This window comes from Aotus nancymaae, unplaced genomic scaffold (genome assembly GCF_030222135.1).
Source record: "Aotus nancymaae isolate 86718 unplaced genomic scaffold, 86718_ANA_hifiasm-v0.15.2.pri h1tg000053l, whole genome shotgun sequence".
In the NCBI taxonomy this organism is placed as follows: Eukaryota; Metazoa; Chordata; class Mammalia; order Primates; family Aotidae; genus Aotus; species Aotus nancymaae.
In genome coordinates this window covers 15,939,308-15,958,081 of record NW_026988467.1, presented here as the reverse complement: position 1 = coordinate 15,958,081, position 18,774 = coordinate 15,939,308, and the positions used below count along the sequence as shown (strand labels likewise).

The 18,774-nt window shown below is 49.9% G+C and overlaps 1 protein-coding gene across 4 annotated transcripts in view; it reads left to right on the top strand.

Moving 5' to 3' along the window:
* UBR4 (ubiquitin protein ligase E3 component n-recognin 4) overlaps nt 1-18,422 on the top strand; it is a 139,581-nt gene extending 121,159 nt beyond the window's left edge. For all 4 annotated transcript variants that reach the window (XM_021668430.2, XM_064363364.1, XM_064363365.1 and 1 more), the window contains 9 exons: nt 2,802-3,020; nt 4,145-4,258; nt 5,248-5,390; nt 5,797-5,922; nt 7,316-7,510; nt 10,390-10,614; nt 13,859-13,949; nt 15,016-15,178; nt 17,553-18,422. In XM_021668430.2, coding sequence (XP_021524105.2) covers nt 2,802-3,020; nt 4,145-4,258; nt 5,248-5,390; nt 5,797-5,922; nt 7,316-7,510; nt 10,390-10,614; nt 13,859-13,949; nt 15,016-15,178; nt 17,553-17,617 — 1,341 coding nt within the window. In that variant the 3' untranslated portion in view covers nt 17,618-18,422. The remainder of the gene's footprint in view (nt 1-2,801; nt 3,021-4,144; nt 4,259-5,247; nt 5,391-5,796; nt 5,923-7,315; nt 7,511-10,389; nt 10,615-13,858; nt 13,950-15,015; nt 15,179-17,552) is intronic.
* Nucleotides 18,423-18,774: the final 352 nt, after the last annotated feature.

The window sequence follows — 18,774 nt, the reverse complement described above, 5'->3', positions numbered from 1 at the left end:
TTTCTCTGGGATAAATGCCCAAGAGTGCGGTTGCTGGGTTGTGCAGTAGTTGCATATTTTGTTTATTAGAAGCTGCCAAACTGACTGATCCAGTTTCTCTGTGTCTTCGCCAGCATTTGGTGACTGTTAGTTTTTGCTGTTCTGGTAGACGTGCAGGAGTCCCTTGTGGTTTGTGTTTTCCTAGTGGTTCATGATGTTGAACTTCTTTTCATGTGCCTTGTATATCTTCTTCAGTGAAATGTCTGTTTATGTCTTTTGCCCATTTTCTAACTGGATTGTTTGTTTTTTAATGTTGAGTTTTGAGCATCCTCAGCATTGGTTTTTTTCTGTTTGTAGTGTTCTATTGAAAATAGTTGCACTGTCTCCTTTCGTAATCTGTTCTGATAACTCATTCCAAAAACATGGCAACTCGAATACAGTAAAGATTCTTTACTGTGTCTCACTGAAATCCCTTTTCTAAACTTTTGTTCAAGTCAGTGGAGTCATAATCAGTATATATTTGTGGAGATTCTTTTTCCTACATAGGAATTTTCACATATGTTCTTTTCCCTATCCTTGTAACATCTCTATTTTGTATGTGGATAAATCAAGGAACACAGTTGTGATGTGGCCAAAGGGAACACAATGAGTTTGGAACTCAAAGTCAGCTGATTTCCAGGCTTTTTTTTTTTTTTTTTTTGAGATGGAGTTTCACTTCTGTTGCCCAGGGTAGAGTACAATGGCACAATCGTGGCTCACTGCAACCTCTGCCTCCCGGTTCAAGAAATTCTCCTGTCTCAGCCTCCCAAGTAGTTGGAGCTACAGGTGCCTACCACCATACCTGGCCATTTTTTTGTATTTTTAGTAGAAACAGGGTTTCATCATGTTGGCCAGGCTGGTCTCGAACCCCTGACCTCGGGTGATCCGCCCGCCTTGGCTTCCCAAAGTGCTGGGATTACAGGTGTGAGTCACCAGGCCTGGCCTTCCAGGCTTATTCTTAGTTACCAAATTGAATTACTTTATTTAGAATAAGGCTTTATCTAGTTAGATACTTGGCATTTACGCTATGGCCATTCATTTTTCTTTCAATGCCTATTTATTGAGTACCTGTTGTATTTTCTTTCAATGCCTATTTATTGAGCACCTGTACCAGGTGGTCCTGTGCTAGGCTGAGACAGTCACTGTCTGTGCCTTTTGGGAGCTTACTGTCTGGTGGAACATAGAGCTTTTGTTTATTACTAAACAGCGAGATAGATACAGTGTGGAAGGGCCTAAGGAAAGAGGAGGGCATGTTTAGTAGAGGGCATGGCACCTGCAAAGGCTCAGGGGCCAAAGAGAGCTTAAAGCCTTCCAAAAATTGAAAGCAGCTGCAGTGGGAGGTGAGACATGGCACGAGCTGCCAATGAAGACCCAAGCAGGGGCAAGGCATGTTCTTTCTCCCAGAAGAGGAGTATGGGTTTTCTCCTGAGGGCAGTGCCCCAGCCGTATTATAGAGAGTGAATTGAAGGGAGTTGAGGTTGGAGGTAGGAAGAACAGGCTTTTATTGTAATCAAGGTGAGAGAAATGATGGCCTGAACTAGTTCATGGATAGATTGAACAGAGATTGAGCTGGGAGGAAAAATAAATGGGATTTGGAGGAGCGAAGAAGCTGGATGAATCAAGAGCCCTGCTCAGTTGCTAGACTGGTAATGAGGTGAATGGTGGTGCCACTGAGACAGAGAAGATCGGAGGTTTGCGAGTAAGGTGGAGGAGAGTTCATTAGACTATGCTGTGAACATATGGTTTGTTCTATTAATTACTAGAATGTAAGTTAAATGAGGGCAGAGTCTTTGTTTCCCCAGCACTGAAATCACACATGTGCAAGGATGCACACACGGTAAACAGCCAGAATGTTGAGTTTGGGGTACCTGTGGAAAAGCTCAGTCAGAGTTAAAATATGGGCTCAGCATTTAGGAGCATGAGACATGAGAGAATACATAATTTTGCTGAGACACAGATTGGAAGCGGACTTGCTATGAGAACAGATTTATGAGCTACTGAGTGATATGCTGGCTTTATTGTTTTCAGCTTGTCTCATATGTAATAATTGCTATCAAGTCACTTGTGACAGGGTGGTGAGGATTTCAGGGATGTGGTGATATTTCTCACCTGGAGAGCTTTTTCCAGCTACACCTGCCTTTAGCATTCTGATGTTCTCCACCCCTGTTGATCGCGTGGTGCCGTATGTAGTGACTTCCAGCTTTTTCAGGCACAGAGGTTTCTTGTTAATATCTTTTTTTTTTGTTTAAGTTTTTCATCTCCATACCTGCTTGTCGTCATTGTACCTCTAGCATCCCTAGGCTGAGAAAACTGTGTTCCTAGGTTTGGTGGACCTGGGGGCTCCCAGGTGGAGAACTTAGGGCAGGCCCTTATGAGAACGTCCAGTGCCTGCTCTGGCTGGTGAGTTCATCACTCAGGACTCATCAGGTGCTGCTGCTTGTCTTACCTGGATAAGTATCTTCTCCTGGCCCCTTTCCACATCCCCTGTGATGGATGCTTTGCATGTTATCTAATTTCTGATCCTCACAGCAACCCTGGCATTATCCCCATTTTATAGATGGAAATACTGAGCTTAGAGCATAGCAACTGGTCAGAGGCAGTGGCAGAGTCAAACCCTCTTTCATCTGTCTTTGTCTCTCTAAGTGTTGAATTAAAGGACGTCATTGCAGCTGAGCAGGTTACATGAGATGATGCACACTGGTTGAGTTTCTAAACCTTTAAGCTCCCGGAAAGGTTTATCTACATAGTTGGAGTTATGTGTCTCTCTGGTCTCTTATTGGCAGGTTCTGATTGGAACTGACTCCATCCCAAACCTGCATAAGCTGGAGCAGGTGTCCAGTGATGAGGGCATTGGGACCCTGGCAGAGAACCTGCTGGAAGCCCTGCGGGAACACCCTGATGTAAACAAGAAGATTGACGCGGCCCGCAGGGAGACCCGGGCAGAGAAGAAGCGCATGGCCATGGCAATGAGGCAGAAGGCTCTGGGCACCCTGGGCATGACGGTAAAGCCACCTCCCTGAGTCCCCATGTTTCTGCCCACACTGTTGAGGGGGAGGTGGCCATGGGACAGCCCTGAGGTTGGCCATGGAGAAGGAGAAGGCTGGACAGAGGAGGAGGAAGGAACTAGGTACGGTAGGCCCTCTCAGAGGTGGGACCACTGTTGTTCAGTCATACAGGTGCGACTCAGGGTAAGTGACTTACGAAGTTTACCAAAACAGTAAACCGGTGATCATAGCCATTGTTTATTGAGGACTTATTTAAGCCCTGAAGTAGTTCTAGGAGGTTGATACTGTTATACCCATTTTCCAGGTGAAGTAACTGAAACTTAGAGGTGAAGTAAATAGGCCAAGGCACATAACTAATAAGTGGTTGCCACAAAGAGCTCTGCTCTTTTTTCTTTTTTTTTTTTTTTGAGACGGAGTTTTGCTCTTGTTACCCAGGCTGGAGTGCAATGGCGCGATCTCGGCTCACCACAACCTCCGCCTCCTGGGTTCAGGCAATTCTCCTGCCTCAGCCACCTGAGTAGCTGGGACTACAGGCATATGCCACCATGCCCAGCTAATTTTTTGTATTAGTAGAGACGGGGTTTCACCATGTTGACCAGGATGGTCTCGATCTCTTGACCTCGTGATCCACCCGCCTCGGCCTCCCAAAATGCTAGGATTACAGGCTTGAGCCACTGCGCCCGGCCGAACTCTGCTCTTTTAACTGTCCCACCTTGGAGGAAGCACAGTCCTACAAGCTCCTTCTCCAAACCACAGACTTGAGTGTCAGCAGTTTAAAAACTCACGTGGGAACAGTGAATGAATCATAGTGCCACAGCCCTTGGAAGCTGAGACTTGACACTGCTGGCACAAAGAAAGAGGGCTTTTCTGATGGCAGGTGGCACCTTGCCAGGGCTCCAGGTGGATGATTTCCTTTGCTTCAGTGGTTCCTGTAGGAAGAGAGAATAGCAGAAGGGCCTGGGTCTTTATCCCCATTAGAAGCCAGCTAAAGGGCTTTCCTCTCATGCAGCTGTCCTTTTAGTGGAGGTAGGAGGTTAGCCCTGTTCCTGAGCATCCCCAGGCTAGGGTGGGAGAGGGTGTGTGGAAATCCCCCTGACATGGCCACCGGGGTTCCCCTGCAGACAAATGAAAAGGGCCAGGTCGTAACCAAGACGGCACTCCTGAAGCAGATGGAAGAGCTGATCGAGGAACCCGGCCTCACGTGCTGCATCTGCAGGGAGGGATACAAGTTCCAGGTATAGCTGCTGGGCCTGCGGTCGGTCCTGAAGGCCCATCCTGGCCCCTTGTTCTAGGTAGCATCCCCTTCCTCCAGGCCATTTTGTTCTTAGCGAGGCAGGTTCAAGGCTTGCATCTTAGGAGGTTGACAAAAGGACTAGCTGTCCTGTTTAAAGGCAGGATGGCAAACTCATCCGAACTTTAGACTTCATTGTCCTTATCATCGTCATGACAAATGCTGCTCATCGGATTCTTCCTGTACGTGTGGCCTCATGCTCAGAGCTTTGTGTAAACTGGATAATTTTACTTAAACCTGTGAAAAGTCCCAACTTGTGGTTAAGCAAACAAAGGTCACATGGCAGAGCCAGAATTTCAGCTGAGGCTTCTCAGACTCTAGACCTGGGCTTTTGAAAACGCACCATGCTGCTTCCATTCAGGGTAACTGGGGAGAAAATCGGAACTTTCTTGGCTCATCCAAACAAGATTCCACCTGAAAGGAGCAGAGCAGCCAGTGACCTGCTGGCTCCCCTGAAGGCTCCAAGGTGGCCTCTTCTCTCCAGCTTGAACTTACTGCTCAGAACTCAGGCTGTGCAAGGGCAGGTGCCTGGGCCGCAAGCCTCATTAGTCCTGCATAATGCAGGCTTCTCAGAGCTGCCTGGCACATTGTGAAAAGCAAGTGAATATCAAGGAGGTACTTCTGCATTTTCAGACAGATGAAGCACAAAGTAAAGAAAGATGGCCTGGGCTTGCTAACGGGTCTGGCTCTACATCTGTACCACGTCCCCTTCTTCTGGTTGCTCCCATAATCCTTGTTTCACTAGGGCTGCGCCAGCCAAGTGCTTCACCCACAGACTGAGGGGCAGGCCTCACCTGCTCTTCTGAACTTCCCTAGTGAGAGCAGCCTGAACCCTAAGGCATTGCCCAAGAAGGGAGACAGTTCCCCTCTGTTCTGCTTCACCTGGACCTGACTTGGAGTTTCCCCTCCTCTCTCCTCATGCTGTCTTTGCAGCCCACGAAGGTCCTGGGCATTTATACCTTCACGAAGCGGGTAGCCTTGGAGGAGATGGAGAATAAGCCCCGGAAACAGCAGGGCTACAGCACCGTGTCCCACTTCAACATTGTGCACTACGACTGCCACCTGGCTGCCGTCAGGTAGGCCCTGGTTGTTGCAGGGTGGCTCTTTCAGTAGGCCTGCCTATGGGCCTGGAGCAGGTGGGACTGCCAACCTCATGGTTTTAAATCTGCTCCTTAGTCTCTTGGGGGTAGGGTGTTCTGCCTGACACCGTATAGGTCCCCAAGCAGTTATTTGAATGATAGGAAAATATACTTTGGCCTGGGCCCAAGGCTGGGGAGAGCAGCCTTGCTTGCCTGAGTTAGCAAAGCCAGGACGTACCACATCGAGGCTACAAATGGCGAATTCTCTTTGCCGGGTCAGGAGCCTGGGCTGACTGACTTCTTAGCGTTGGCACGCCCCCACCCCCACCCCCGCCCCTGCCCAGGTGCCTGGTTGCCACCTTAATTCCAGCAGTCGCTTGTTCCTGCTCTCCTCCCCATCCAGGTTGGCTCGAGGCCGGGAAGAGTGGGAAAGTGCCGCCCTTCAGAATGCCAACACCAAGTGCAATGGGCTACTTCCGGTCTGGGGGCCTCATGTCCCTGAATCAGCTTTTGCCACTTGCTTGGCAAGGTGAGTGTTGAGTATTTTCCATGGTGAGAAGGAGGAGATTTGCAGGGGATGGGACAAGACCTGCTATCAGCCCAATCCCTTGGTGACATCATTTCCTGTTACATTCCTTGGGAGTCCATGTCTGTCTGCTTGCTGACTGGGGAGCTGTCCAGAGCAGACAGAGTGGGGGATGGAAGCTCATTCAGGGGATGACCTGACATGGCCCACCACAGGGTTAGAGGAACCAGCACCCTCAGCTTCCAGGGCACCATGTGAAATTACTGGTTCTTCATTACTCCTTTGTTGATCTTATGATGCAAAATGTGGGACCCTGACTTGGTCCTTGAGGCCAGAATTTCTCAGAGTTCACTTCTATAGTGGTGGCTCTGAGGTTTAAATAATGAAAGTGGCTTAGTGGCAGAGGGAATGGTGGTCTCCTTGGAAGGCCTCCCTGGTCCTTTAGGACCCAGATTAGAATAACTAAAGCATCTGTGAGGTCCTCATGTCTTGCTGATGCCATGTGGAGTGGTTCCCCACCCCAAGTCCTGTTTTAAAGCTCGGGGATAAAAAGATGTCTGTCATAAAACCGGCAGCTGGCAGTGATAAAGGGCAGCAGATTGAAATGCGTAGCATCTATTCTTTTTTTTTTTTTTTTTTGAGACAGAGTTTTGCTCTTGTCACCCAGGCTGGAGTGCAATGGCGTGATCTCAGCTCACTGCAGCCTCCGCCTCCCAGGTTAAAGCGATTGTCCTGCCTCAGCCTCCCGAGTAGCTGGGTGCCTGCCACCACATCTAGCTAAGTTTTGTATTTTTAGTAGAGATGGGGTTTTGCCATGTTGGCCAGGCTGGTCTCAAACTCCTAACCTCAGGTAATCCGCCTGCCTCGGCCTTCCAAAGTGCTGGGATTATAGGCGTGAGCCACCAGGCCCGGGCAGAAAATGTTCTATGGTCTTGTCGTCCTGCTGGCCCCAGCCTTGGCCTCAACTCTCCCTTTTATTCTTATCTCCATTTGCAGACCTTTGCAGCCATCAGGCCTGGAAGTACTGGAAGGAGGTTCTATCTCCCAAACTGGGTTTTCTTTTTCTTTTTTTGAGACGGAGTTTTGCTCTTGTTACCCAGGCTGGAGTGCAATGGCACGATCTCGGCTCACCGCAACCTCCGTCTCCTGGGTTCAAGCCATTCTCCTGCCTCAGCCTCGTGAGTAGCTGGGATTACAGGCACGCGCCACCATGCCCAGCTAATTTTTTGTATTTTTTTAGTAGAGACGGGGTTTCACCATGTTGACCAGGATGGTCTCGATCTTTTGACCTTGTGATCCACCAGCCTCGGCCTCCCAAAGTGCTGGGATTACAAGCCCAAACTGGTTTCACCAGGAACTCACTTCCAAGTCATTGTTTGTTCTGCTTCCCCTCTAGACACAACACTTACCTCCAGGAATGTACAGGCCAGCGGGAACCCACGTACCAGCTCAACATCCATGACATCAAACTGCTCTTCCTGCGGTTCGCCATGGAGCAGTCGTTCAGCGCAGACACCGGCGGGGGCGGCCGGGAGAGCAACATCCACCTGATCCCCTACATCATTCACACTGTGCTTTATGTCCTGAACACGTCAGTACCCTGTGTCCCAAGGGTGGCATCTTGCGGGCCCACCCTGTGTCCCTCTGCCCAAGATCCCTCAGCTTTTTCATAGCCTCTCGTGCTAATTCCAGAGCAAGTGTCTGGCCTAAGGCACCTTTTTTGCCGAGGTGGGGATGCTCATCTACATTGTTTTAGGGCCACACAGAAAAAGCAGTAAGGGGAACTTCCTTCCCCAAACTGCCCTCTCTCTTACCATGGGCAGCCCAAGGCCACATCCTTGGACCAAGCTTCAGCTCACAGAGGAGCAGGAAATGGGAAAAGCCAGGCCACTGAAGTCTCTACTTCGATGCAGCTGCTACTTACTTTCCAGACTGTTCTCTTGAATAGAGGGAGGCTGCAGTTTGGAGATGTGCCCACATCATTAGTCAAGGGCATATGGGTTGTTAGAGGTGAAGGTTTCCCATCAAGGGGATGCAGCAGAACTAAGGACCCAGTTCATAAATGGAAAACTGGATTTGTTATCCCTGTTTTCTCTACAGTGAGTAATGCTTCTGGCAAGTGTGAAGGGAAAGGGAATGTTCGAGATTATCTGGGAAAGTCAACCAACAAGGAAGGCAGCCAGGAAAAAAAAGAAATTGGTAGTTTTATCCATATGCACATTATAGGACAGTCAGGTTGGTACCTGAAAGTGTAATTTTAAAGAAGCACTTAGCTAAGCCAGGCACGGTGGGTCACCTGTATCTTCCCAGCACTTTGGGAGGCCAAGGTAGGAGGATTGCTTGAGCCCAGCCTAGGCATCATAGTAAGACTGTCCTATTTTTTTTTTTTAATTGTTTTTAATTAGCCAGGTGGGGTGGCACACACCTGTAGTCCCAGTTGCTCAGGAGGCTGAGGTAAGAGATGGCTTGAGCCCAGGAGGTTGTGGCTGCAGTGGGTGGTGATCGCACCACTGCCTTCCAGCCAAGCCAATAGCAAGACCAGGTCTCAAAGAGAAAAAACAATTAGGAGATTGACTGTCCTTTAGTTCTTCCATTTAATTCACTGTTTCATACTTGTAGGCCCCATCTCCTAGCAAGAGGCTTACGGTTCCCTGTTGAAAGGTTGTGTACGGCTCACCCCGGGTGGCTGCAGCACAGTTTAGGCAACAGGACAATCCGTCTCTTGTCTTTTCTGGTTCTTTCTCTTCAACAATGTTATTTTTTCCTTCCCTCCCATTTCCTTGTGAGATAAGGCTGACCTCGAGACCATAGGCTTCATTGTTAAAACACGCAGGGGCAGGTTGACATCAGAGTGCATTACATCATCTGCTGAACTACTTAGACTGGCGGCACAGACCTTCCCACTGTCCAAACTTTCTTCCTCTAATCAGTGTTCCTGGGGCCCTGGACAGAGCCCTTGGTGACTTTAGTTGTCAGTGTGTTTCTGAAAAGCGAGACATTGGTAATTAATGCTCAAGTCCCTTAATTGGAGAGGGAATTGGCTCTCTCGCAGTTACTTTGGTCAGCCAGAGGCTGACCCAGAAGCTTCACAGAGAGGCCATGCTTCTCGGCCACAGACTGTTTTCCGATTGACAGCTAGCCAGTTGACATTGGTGGGAGCTTGGTCAGAAGGTGGTTGAGTGCCTTTGGTGGAATATTGTGTATGGAGGCAAGCATGTCACAGCATGGCCACCGTAAGCCAGACCAGAGCCTGAGGAGGTCCTGCGGTTGCCAAAAGCCTCAGATTCCTCACAGGGCTGGAAGATCAAGTTGAGTGTATCTATCCATGCCCATCTGCAGGCAGGGTGTCCTTGCACCCTCTCCTCCTGCTGTCCCAGAGTCCAGCCTCTGTGCCTGGGCCACCTGGAGCCTGGTAACTTGGGTTCTAGTGTTGTGTTTGTCGTCACCTCTCCCCACCATTGCCCCATGGAGTTAGGATAGGACATCAAGCATTCACAGCATGAGAGCACTGTCCAGGTTCTAAGGAGAGAGTGCACCCAGAAGTGTGTCATCACGAAGGACTTAAGTCGCCTCTCACTGCTGATTCCGTGACCTCCTGTCAAAACGTGGAGAAGGAGGTAGGGTCAAGATGGACAGGCTTCCTGGCTTCAGAGCCCAGCTCTTTCCACGTTGTGAGACTTTGGCAAAATCCTTACATCCTGTGTACTGCAGTTTCCCTTTTCTTTAAAATTGGGATAGTGATGGTACCTGTCCCTTAGAGTTCTTGTGAAGACCAAGTGAAATAATCCCTGTAAAGCACTTAGAGCAGTGCCTGGCACTGAGTTTGCTGTGATCATCATCATCATCATCATCATCATCATCATTGCAACTTAGGACGCATGAGGACAAGAAGCAGTGCTCATCTGGAAGAAACTGTTTTAGCAAAGGTGGGAGGACCTAGAGCATAAGAAGACAAACTGGAAGAGGGAGCCTAGGAAAGGAACCACATGCAAATTTAGTGCAAACCATGTCAACATAACAAGAATGTGGAGCAAAGGAGTCAGGCTGTGGACCCGCCAGGGAATCTTGATTCATGTTTCGGCCTCATCACATACTAGCTTGGTGACTTTGGGCAAGTCACTTCACTCTTCTGGGCCTCTGGAGTTATTAGCACAGTTCCATGTTGGGGTTTTGTGAATGTCTGTGTTATATGGTGCTCAGGAACCAGTAGTTGCCTGGAATTGTGTCAGACTGGAAGCAGGAGCCAGGGAAGAAGGGAAGATGCCACAAACCAGGGCCTGGAAGGGGGAAGAAGGGCATGGATTGTCAGAGAGTGGGAGGAGTAGTCAAGGATGGGGTGGGGAGTGTTCAGTAATCCAAGCGTTCAGCAAATGTCACAAGACAATGACAAATTGAGCAAATTCTTCCCACTCTTGCTGCCAGGCCCTGCTTCCACCCACCTTTTATTTTATCGTGCCCCTTTTCTTCTAGAACCCGAGCAACTTCCCGAGAAGAGAAGAACCTCCAAGGCTTTCTGGAGCAGCCCAAGGAGAAGTGGGTGGAGAGTGCCTTTGAAGTGGACGGGCCCCACTATTTCACAGTCCTAGCCCTTCACATCCTGCCCCCTGAGCAGTGGAGAGCCACACGTGTGGAAATCTTGCGGAGGCTGCTGGTGACCTCGCAGGCCCGTGCAGTGGCTCCAGGTGGAGCTACCAGGTCAGTACCTGCTTTGGGAAGCTGTTGCTGATTATTTCCCAAAATTGGTGTTGAAAAGCTGCTTAGCAGTACTCATGTGCTAGGTGAGGACATGCTTTGTGACTGCGGCAGTTAACACCAGCCTTCTCCCTTCTCAGTTAGTCACATCGAGGGTCTAGGCTGACAGCTGGCAGTTGCCTGGTCACTTCTGGGTGTCATGTTCAGCTACTAGCAAGGTAGAGCCAGGCTTACCTGCTGTAGAAAATGTTAGAGAGGAGGGCAGCCAGGCACAGGGTGATATAACCCATGAGACGATCAGAGCTGGCAGGGGCTAAGAACAGTAGTCAGGTTTTCCAAATCTTGCTGGCCTTGGCGTAAACCAGGAAAGTTTCAGTGTGGCCACATGGGGTATTTTTCTAATAATTAAAGCTCATTGTCATTCTCTTTCCTTGATTACGTTCGTATCCCATGCATCCCACATTCCATGAACCTTTCTTCTTCTTGACTATTCTCCTATACATGTGGACACTTCCCCAAGAAAGCATGTCAGGAAGGAAGTGGTCTTTGTTTTATGACCCTGGGCTGTGATTTGGGTCAGATAGGAAGTGTCTTGAGAGAAACGGCTGTAAACCACCACCACGGCAGCTCTTTGAGGACCCATGTGGATTGGGCAGAGGGGACTCCAAGGGCACCACTTGGGCTGCCAGTGGCCCCAAACAGTCTCTGCCTGTCCTGGGGAGCTACAGAGCAGACTCTGGGTTTGGCAGTTTGCTTCTGTCCCTCAAGTGAAATGTTCCTCTGCTTCATTTCTGGAAAATCTGGAATCCTGCTTTAGTTCAGGATTCAAGGGATCATGTCTACATTTGTAGGCCAGCCAGGGAGCAGAGGGAAACTTTTAGGGCCCTGAAGACAAGCCAAGTGGAAATAGCTTGTGCCTTCACTGGCACACCTGGTGTCTTTACATCCATTGCTCTGATTTATCAGGCATTGCTGGTCTGTGGGCACTTGCTGCCCCCAGAGAGCCTGGGTTGGAGCTGTACTGTTGCATCTGGCCTGTACAGATCGTTTGTGGAGAGTGGGAGGGGGCAGGTCTTGTTAGATTCCTAGGTAACCCCTGCCCTCATTTCTAACATACCACTTTCCAGTATTTCCCAAGAGCCTGAATTAATAGTTAACTAGCTGCTGGAAATCAGAAGTTAGATCTTGAGAATACTGAGTTGATAAGTCAGGCTCAGCCTGCATCCATTTGCTCCATCCGCAGCAAATAGAGTGGCCATTTATTGGGCACAGTCTCTCCCTGACAGGTATGAAATCTGAACCCACAGGAGCTGTTTTGCTCTCAGTTAGGAGACTAGCATTCATCACTGTCCCAGGCAGTTAAGGAAAAGCTGATTTGGTCACAGCTTAATTAGGAAATCCAGTGTGAGCTACATTCATGAGTTGCTGTTTTCTCTGTAGCAGTTTAGTCACCTTTACTAATTAGCCTTAAATAATTAAGTTGGGCAGGGTCACTCAAGATTGCTGCTTACCAAAGCAAAACAGCCACAGCACAGGGCCAAACATGGCCATGGTCCGGGGCTGTGAGCCCAGCACTCATCAGGCAGACTAGGAAAGGCACTGAGGGTTTCCCGATACTGGGAGGAGACCCATGGAGGAGAGCCCATAGCAGGAAGGGCGTTTAGAGGTATCATCCCAGCGCTGGGGCAGCCTCAGTGGCCACAGTGTCTGTCCTAAGTCCTGTAAGTCATGGGGTGAAGGGCAGTAGCAGAGACACAGAAATGGAGCTCAGCAGAAGCTGGCCTCCTCTGCACGTTTGACATTCAGAAAAAAGATCCTCTGCCAGGAACTTGCAAGTACGGAGACCTGGGACGTTCTCAGGCTTCTATCAGAACTTGATCTGTTCTCTTACTTGCCAGGGTGCAGAGGTGCAGAGAAATGGATTCTTGTCCTCATCCACGGGTCCACTGCAGTATTGTCACATGAATGCAGGAGAGAAAGTGGGGCTTGGGAAGATACTGGGGCAGAGGGAGGCCACAGGAAGTGTATTCTAGTGGAGAGGGAATTGTACTCACCTATTATTTGTTTTTTGTGAGTTAAACATTTATTGAATGCAGGTGTGGATGGCCTGTCTCATGCTAGGCAGTCCCTTCACTTGAGGCCCATAGTTTTAGCTTCTATAATAAATACCATCTGTGTTGTCTTATTTTTATGGTTCTTAATATGTGCCCATGCATTTTAATACTAAACATTTTAATACATGTCCCTTTAGTGATGGATGAGTCCCAGTGTGTTCTGAGATGCAGAATACTCCGTGACAAGGATTCACCGAGGCTTTACTTGCTTATTACAGATGTGATGGCTGTTGGCAGACAAAACCTCCATAGAGCTTGGGTGGTAGAAACTGAATCCCAACACTGATATTTCACTGCCTGTGCCGAGGGGAGCCTGGTCTTTCTGTGTTTCATACTAGCTCTACCTGGTGTAATCACCCCTCAAACCAAGAGTGCCTACTGAGAAGGCAGTGGACACTGTTAGAGGCAGCTCCCCACCCACCGCCCCATATTCCAAGGAACTGGTTGGTCTTTAATCCTGAACTGAATCACTGGATTAAGTAGCAACGATACTGGTTAGAAATAATGGGGTGTGGTGAGCAGCTTGGATTATCCCAGGATTTGGGTGATGTCAGGGTGGCTGCATGCTCCATCTTACACATTACCATTGCTTCACACCAAGTTCCTAGCAGCTTGCTGCTGTGTAACACAGCACATGTTTGACAAGTTACTGTGTTTGACTGGTTTAGGTCTGCTGGCTTTTAAGAAATGTCTCCTGGTGGGAATATAAAGACTGAATTGGAACCTTGTTTCCTACCTTATTTATCACGTTCCATCAATTCCAAGAGCTTGCAGGGCCCTAACACAAGGGACACGTAGGACTCCTTTGCCTTTCTTTGAGTCGGTAGCCTCATGTCTGTCATATCTGCCCTGGTTATGTCTTCCCCAGTTCCATTTTACCCTGATCTGGAAGATGAGCACTGAGAGACTCAGATGAATTTCATGGAGCTTTTTTATAATCAATAAACTTCTGGGTCGCAGGGTTCCAGAGGTTCTTGCCCACAGTTGCTATTTTCCAAGCAGAAGGCAAGTTCCTGGAACTATGAGACGCATAGACCACTGTGACTCTTCCCTTGCTCCCAGAATGCCTTGCTCTGTTTTTGTGAGTATCCTTCTAGGGACTTGATGTGATGGAATTGGATTTTCTTTTCCAGGCTGACAGATAAGGCAGTGAAGGACTATTCTGCCTACCGCTCTTCCTTTCTCTTTTGGGCCCTCGTCGATCTCATTTACAGCATGTTTAAGGTAAGGAGGCTGTCAGAGGCCCAGTAGCTTTCAGCAAGGGTGTAAAATATCTGCACTCCTGTCCCTGACCCTGCCTCAGTGCCCACATGGCTGCTCCTCTGCTGGCCTAGGGGCACTGTGTTCCTAGAAACAAATAGCCCTGACTGTGGGAGGGATTGACACTGGCAGCCTTGTGCCTTGCACCCGTGATGTACACTGTGAAGTACATTTGTTTTGTTGTTGTTGTTGTTTTTGAGATGGAGTTTCGCTTTTGTTGCCCAGGCTGGAGTGCAGTGGTGTGATCTTGGCTCACTGCAACCTCCACCTCCCAGGTTCAAGTGATTCTCCTGCCTCAGCCTCAAGTAGCTGGGATTACAGGTGTGCACCACCACACCCGGCTAATTTTGTATTTTTAGTAGAGACGGGGTTTCACCATGTTGGCCAGGCTGGTCTCGAACTCCTGACTTCAAGTGACCCACCCACCTCGGCCTCCCAAAGTGCTGCTATTACAGGCATGAGCCACCGTGCTCAGCCCACATTTGTAGCTGAGATCACTCCCGTCACCTGCTCCTGAGTCTGCTCCAGGCTCACCTGTGCAGGAGGACCTTCCCTCCTGGGTCTCTCTTTGCTGCTCTTGCCATGCCATTGGGATAAGCTCTGTTGCCCTTAGGGGGTCTGACTTACCACAGCCAGCTTATATAACAGGACCCTCCTCTCTGCCTTGAGAGAATCTGAGTTTTTGAGTTGGTTCCTTTCATCATTGGAATGAAACAGCTCTTGGAAGCACATTGACAAGTCCCTTTGTTCTGGGGGATGCAGATGGGAAGTGTACGGGAGGGAATGCAGCCACTTGTTGGAGACTGTAGGTTCAGGTGACACAGCACCTAATAAGGGAGCCTTAGGAGGAATGAAGTGAAATTCTGTTGTTCCTGGAGACAAAACACACGCTCCGGGGTGTATGTTAGTATGCTTTGACATAGGCTGGGAGCACTGTCCTTCGAGGGGCTGAAATGGCCTGCCTGGCTTGAGGCGGAAGATGAGGCAGCAGTAGGTAACCTACCTCCCTGTCTCCTGTTGATTCTCATAGAAGGTGCCTACCAGTAACACGGAGGGAGGCTGGTCCTGCTCTCTCGCCGAGTACATCCGCCACAATGACATGCCCATCTACGAAGCTGCCGACAAAGCCCTGAAAACCTTCCAGGAGGAGTTCATGCCGGTGGAAACCTTCTCAGAGTTCCTCGACGTGGCTGGTCAGTGTCAAGGTTTTATCTTTTAAAGATCCTCTGCGGCAAACCCCCATGTCTTCCTCAGTATGAGCCAGCCTGTCAGCTGCCACCAAAAGCCCTGGGAAAGATGTGTACATAGCAAGTCACCAGTAACAAGAACAGCAGCTCTAACGTGTACTGAGCACTCTGTCTTTCCCAGGATGGCGCTGTTCACTGGACGTGATCTCAGCCCTCGGGGCAACCCTATATGAGGCAGAAGCTTTGGTTATCCCCATTTTATAGATGGGATAAATGAGGCTTTGAGCATCAAATACGTGGCCAAGGGAGCATAGCTAGAAAGGGACCCTTTTTGAGTCTGTTTTTTAATGGCAGTTCAGAGAATTCACATGCAAATGGGAATACCCCTGTCTTCCTCCTGCGTCTGATGTTAACAGCTGCCCCCAGGGAGACAAGGGCAACCAAGCAGGGCCGCTCTGAACCATGGGTGTGGGAGACGTGGTCAGACAGTTCCTTATCCCACTGCTAGTAAAATTGAAATTCTTTGTATAACAAATTTGTCATTCTGTTTGCAAACAAACACATTAGAATTGGTTTGAATTTCATAACCAAGCACCAAGTGACAGCAGGGGAGGTGACCTGGCCCCTGCCTGGGAAATCCACATAGGGTTAAAAAAGACAGTGCCCTCTCAGGGTGTGGGCGCCGCAGCCCCTGTCAGAGCGCCCTCCCTGCAAAGGTCAGCTCCCCAGAGCCAAAGCACAGGTAACCAAACCTGCCAGCTTTTTTTTTTTTGCCAGCTCTTTTTTGTGAACTTGTTTCACTTTCTTCTGGTGTTCATTGTGGGAATTTTGTAAAGTATAAAGAAGCAGGAAGACAAACTCCCCCCAGATCCCACTCTTAGGAGAATGCCTCTGCTTACGTTTTCTCTGACTTGTTATCCTCTGGGAATGAGACCCACTAAAGGGCCAGAGTGTAGCTCAGTGTGAAATCCTCTTTCTTCCCAGCTCAGAGCCAGCTGACCAATTCTCCCAAAAAGCCCTGCCCCTCTGCATTGGCCACCCCTTGCAGTGGCCTCAGTGGAGGCTCTGTGCTGGAATGGCCTTTGTCAGCTTGGTACCTGCCTCTACATCTGGGCTGCCTGTGCTAACGCTGCTCACCTCCGTGTGTGTGTTAACCCTACCACCTCCACCTCTTTACAGCTCCGCTGGCATGGTTTCAGTCTAGACGTTTAACCAGCATAATACCTTAGCACATGCCTTGCGTTCTTCGCAGAAAGTCAGCCCTGGGAACAGGTGGGCTGCCAAAGTTGTCAGTGCTGGGCCCTGTGCCTGTTGCATGAGCCTGTGTCCGTGAGAGTGTGGAAGTTGGAGCCAATGAGAGGAGGAGGAGGTGGGCAGGGGAAGGAGGGTCCCCTGGGCTCAAGCTCCCTGCCAGCACTGAGCTGGTGGCAGCACCCCTGGCCTGCAGCCAGCAAGAGCCAGAGCCCTTGCCAGGCAGCAAGCCTCTGTGCCTTCCACTCCTAGGTCAGGTTTTGACAGCACCACTTTATTACTTTGTTTAAGCTGTTAGAAAATTTGAGAACAGCAGACACACCCAATTCAAACGTGAGAACAAAAACACCTTCCAAAGCCAACTGGGGATGATCTGAGCCGCTCTCCTTCCTTGAGCCCAGATGCCTGGGCGCTGACTTCAGTTCAGAGGCTGCCAGGCCTTTGGGGTTAGCAGCTCTGTGGCTGTTTTACAAGAAGCTTCAGTGTCTCCTGTCCTCTGATTGGTGATGGAGGTGTGGGGCTACCGAGGCCTTGGTGCAGCTCGAGCACCTTCTGTGTGTGAGGCACTTGCACACGCAGGGCCTCATTTAATCCCTGCAGTGGGGCCGCAGGGCTTCTCCCTGTCTCTGTTTGATGGTTGAGGGACTGGAGCTCCTGAGCTTTGACAACCTGCTCAGGAGCTGAGGACCCACCATCGGATCAGAGCTCAGAAGAAGCTGAGGTCCTGCTATCCTGCTGTACTCCTCCCAGCCCAAAAGGGCAGGGCTTTCTTTGGTCCCAGCTCCCTTTGAGAAGATGGTTAAGACTGCGGGCACTCTCCCTTCAGAACCTGCCTTCCCTTTCGCACTGGGGGTCAGTGGATTTGCACATCCCTGGGTGTCCCTGAGCCAGGTGTGGCCTCTGCCACTTCACCCCCAGCAGCAGTGCCTGCTTCTGGAACAGGACTCCTACGGAACAGGGTTTTGCTTGATGACTGTCTCCCCGGTCATGCTGGTATCCAGTGAGCACCCGGGCCAGAGCTTGTCGGGGCACAGTGGTGTGTGCTCTGCTAGATGCGGCAGCTGTGACTCAGGGGGAATGAGGGCTGCACGCCCGCTCCTGATGCGCCTCTGCCTGCTGTGCTTTGCAGGTCTTTTATCAGAAATCACCGATCCCGAGAGCTTCCTGAAGGACCTGTTGAACTCAGTCCCCTGACCATCACACAGAAGCTGCAGTGGTGAAGATGGAAGCTGGCCTGCCTTCCAATCTCTGTTCTCCCTCCTCGTGCGTTGAGTTCCCCCTACGGATGCTGCATTGTGACCCCGCCCTCCCCTCTCTCATTTTTCTTGGCGTGGCTTGGGGTTTTTAGGCTTCCTGTTTTATCTTGTGTGTGTGGTGCACTAGCTATGAAGTTGTCTGTAACCCAAGCCATCAACCGGCCTGTACATACCTAGGAGCCGTGAGTTGCCCTGGCCAACTTCATACTTGAGTGTGCACATCTTGAGGAATAAACAAATGACTTAATACACATTGAAAAAGAAGGTGTTGCCTGCTGCTTCAGCTCATCCTCAGTGGCACTGGCCACATGATTTCCCTTGAATGCACAGCCATTTCCGGCATCAGCACGGGAAGACTCACATCAGAGTCAGTCTCCAGGCCTGCTGTCAGCGCTAAATGGAACCTGTCTATTCTTGGCCAGCGAGTTGGGGCACCACATTTGATGGTTATGGTTTTTCCCAAAACAAAGCCCATGCCTTGCTCTTAATATTTGACTTTAAGAGCTGGAACCCAAAGACACGTGGAACCCAGTGGTTTTTAGCCCTGGGCTGAAGGGAGGCTCCTTGGAGCGGGGCACAGTCTTGTTGGACCACAAAGGCCTTGGGAGAATTTGACATTCTCATGCTAGCCACGAATCAGGAATCCCTTGGTGACTTCTCTTCAGGACTGTCATATTAAGAGAGGCCTGGGGCAGACTTAGGATCAGAATAAAGAGCATGGCTGCTGTTTACATTGCCAGGCACCCAGTATGTCTTAATTCTAATCTCTTCAAGAAAAAGGGCCCATGAGCTAGAGCTGCCCGCCCAAGGGCTCCCAGCCAGGGGCTGTGGAGTTGTCAGGTTTGTGACTGCTGTGGCTGCCGCTCCTGGAGGCCTCTGAGACCTGCTCCCCTACATTCATGGGCAGCAGGATTCCCCAGAGCCTCTCCAGACTTCAGGAAAAGGTTCACCCAGATGTTGTCTTGTGGGAGGGAGAGCTCGCTAATGCCCGTCTCTTGTTTTTTTTGCGGGCCACTCAGCCGACTGACATCGGCCTCCCCTGTCTGGATGGCCATTCAGTTTCTGTGGCTCATTCCTCAAGGCAGATCATCTGGG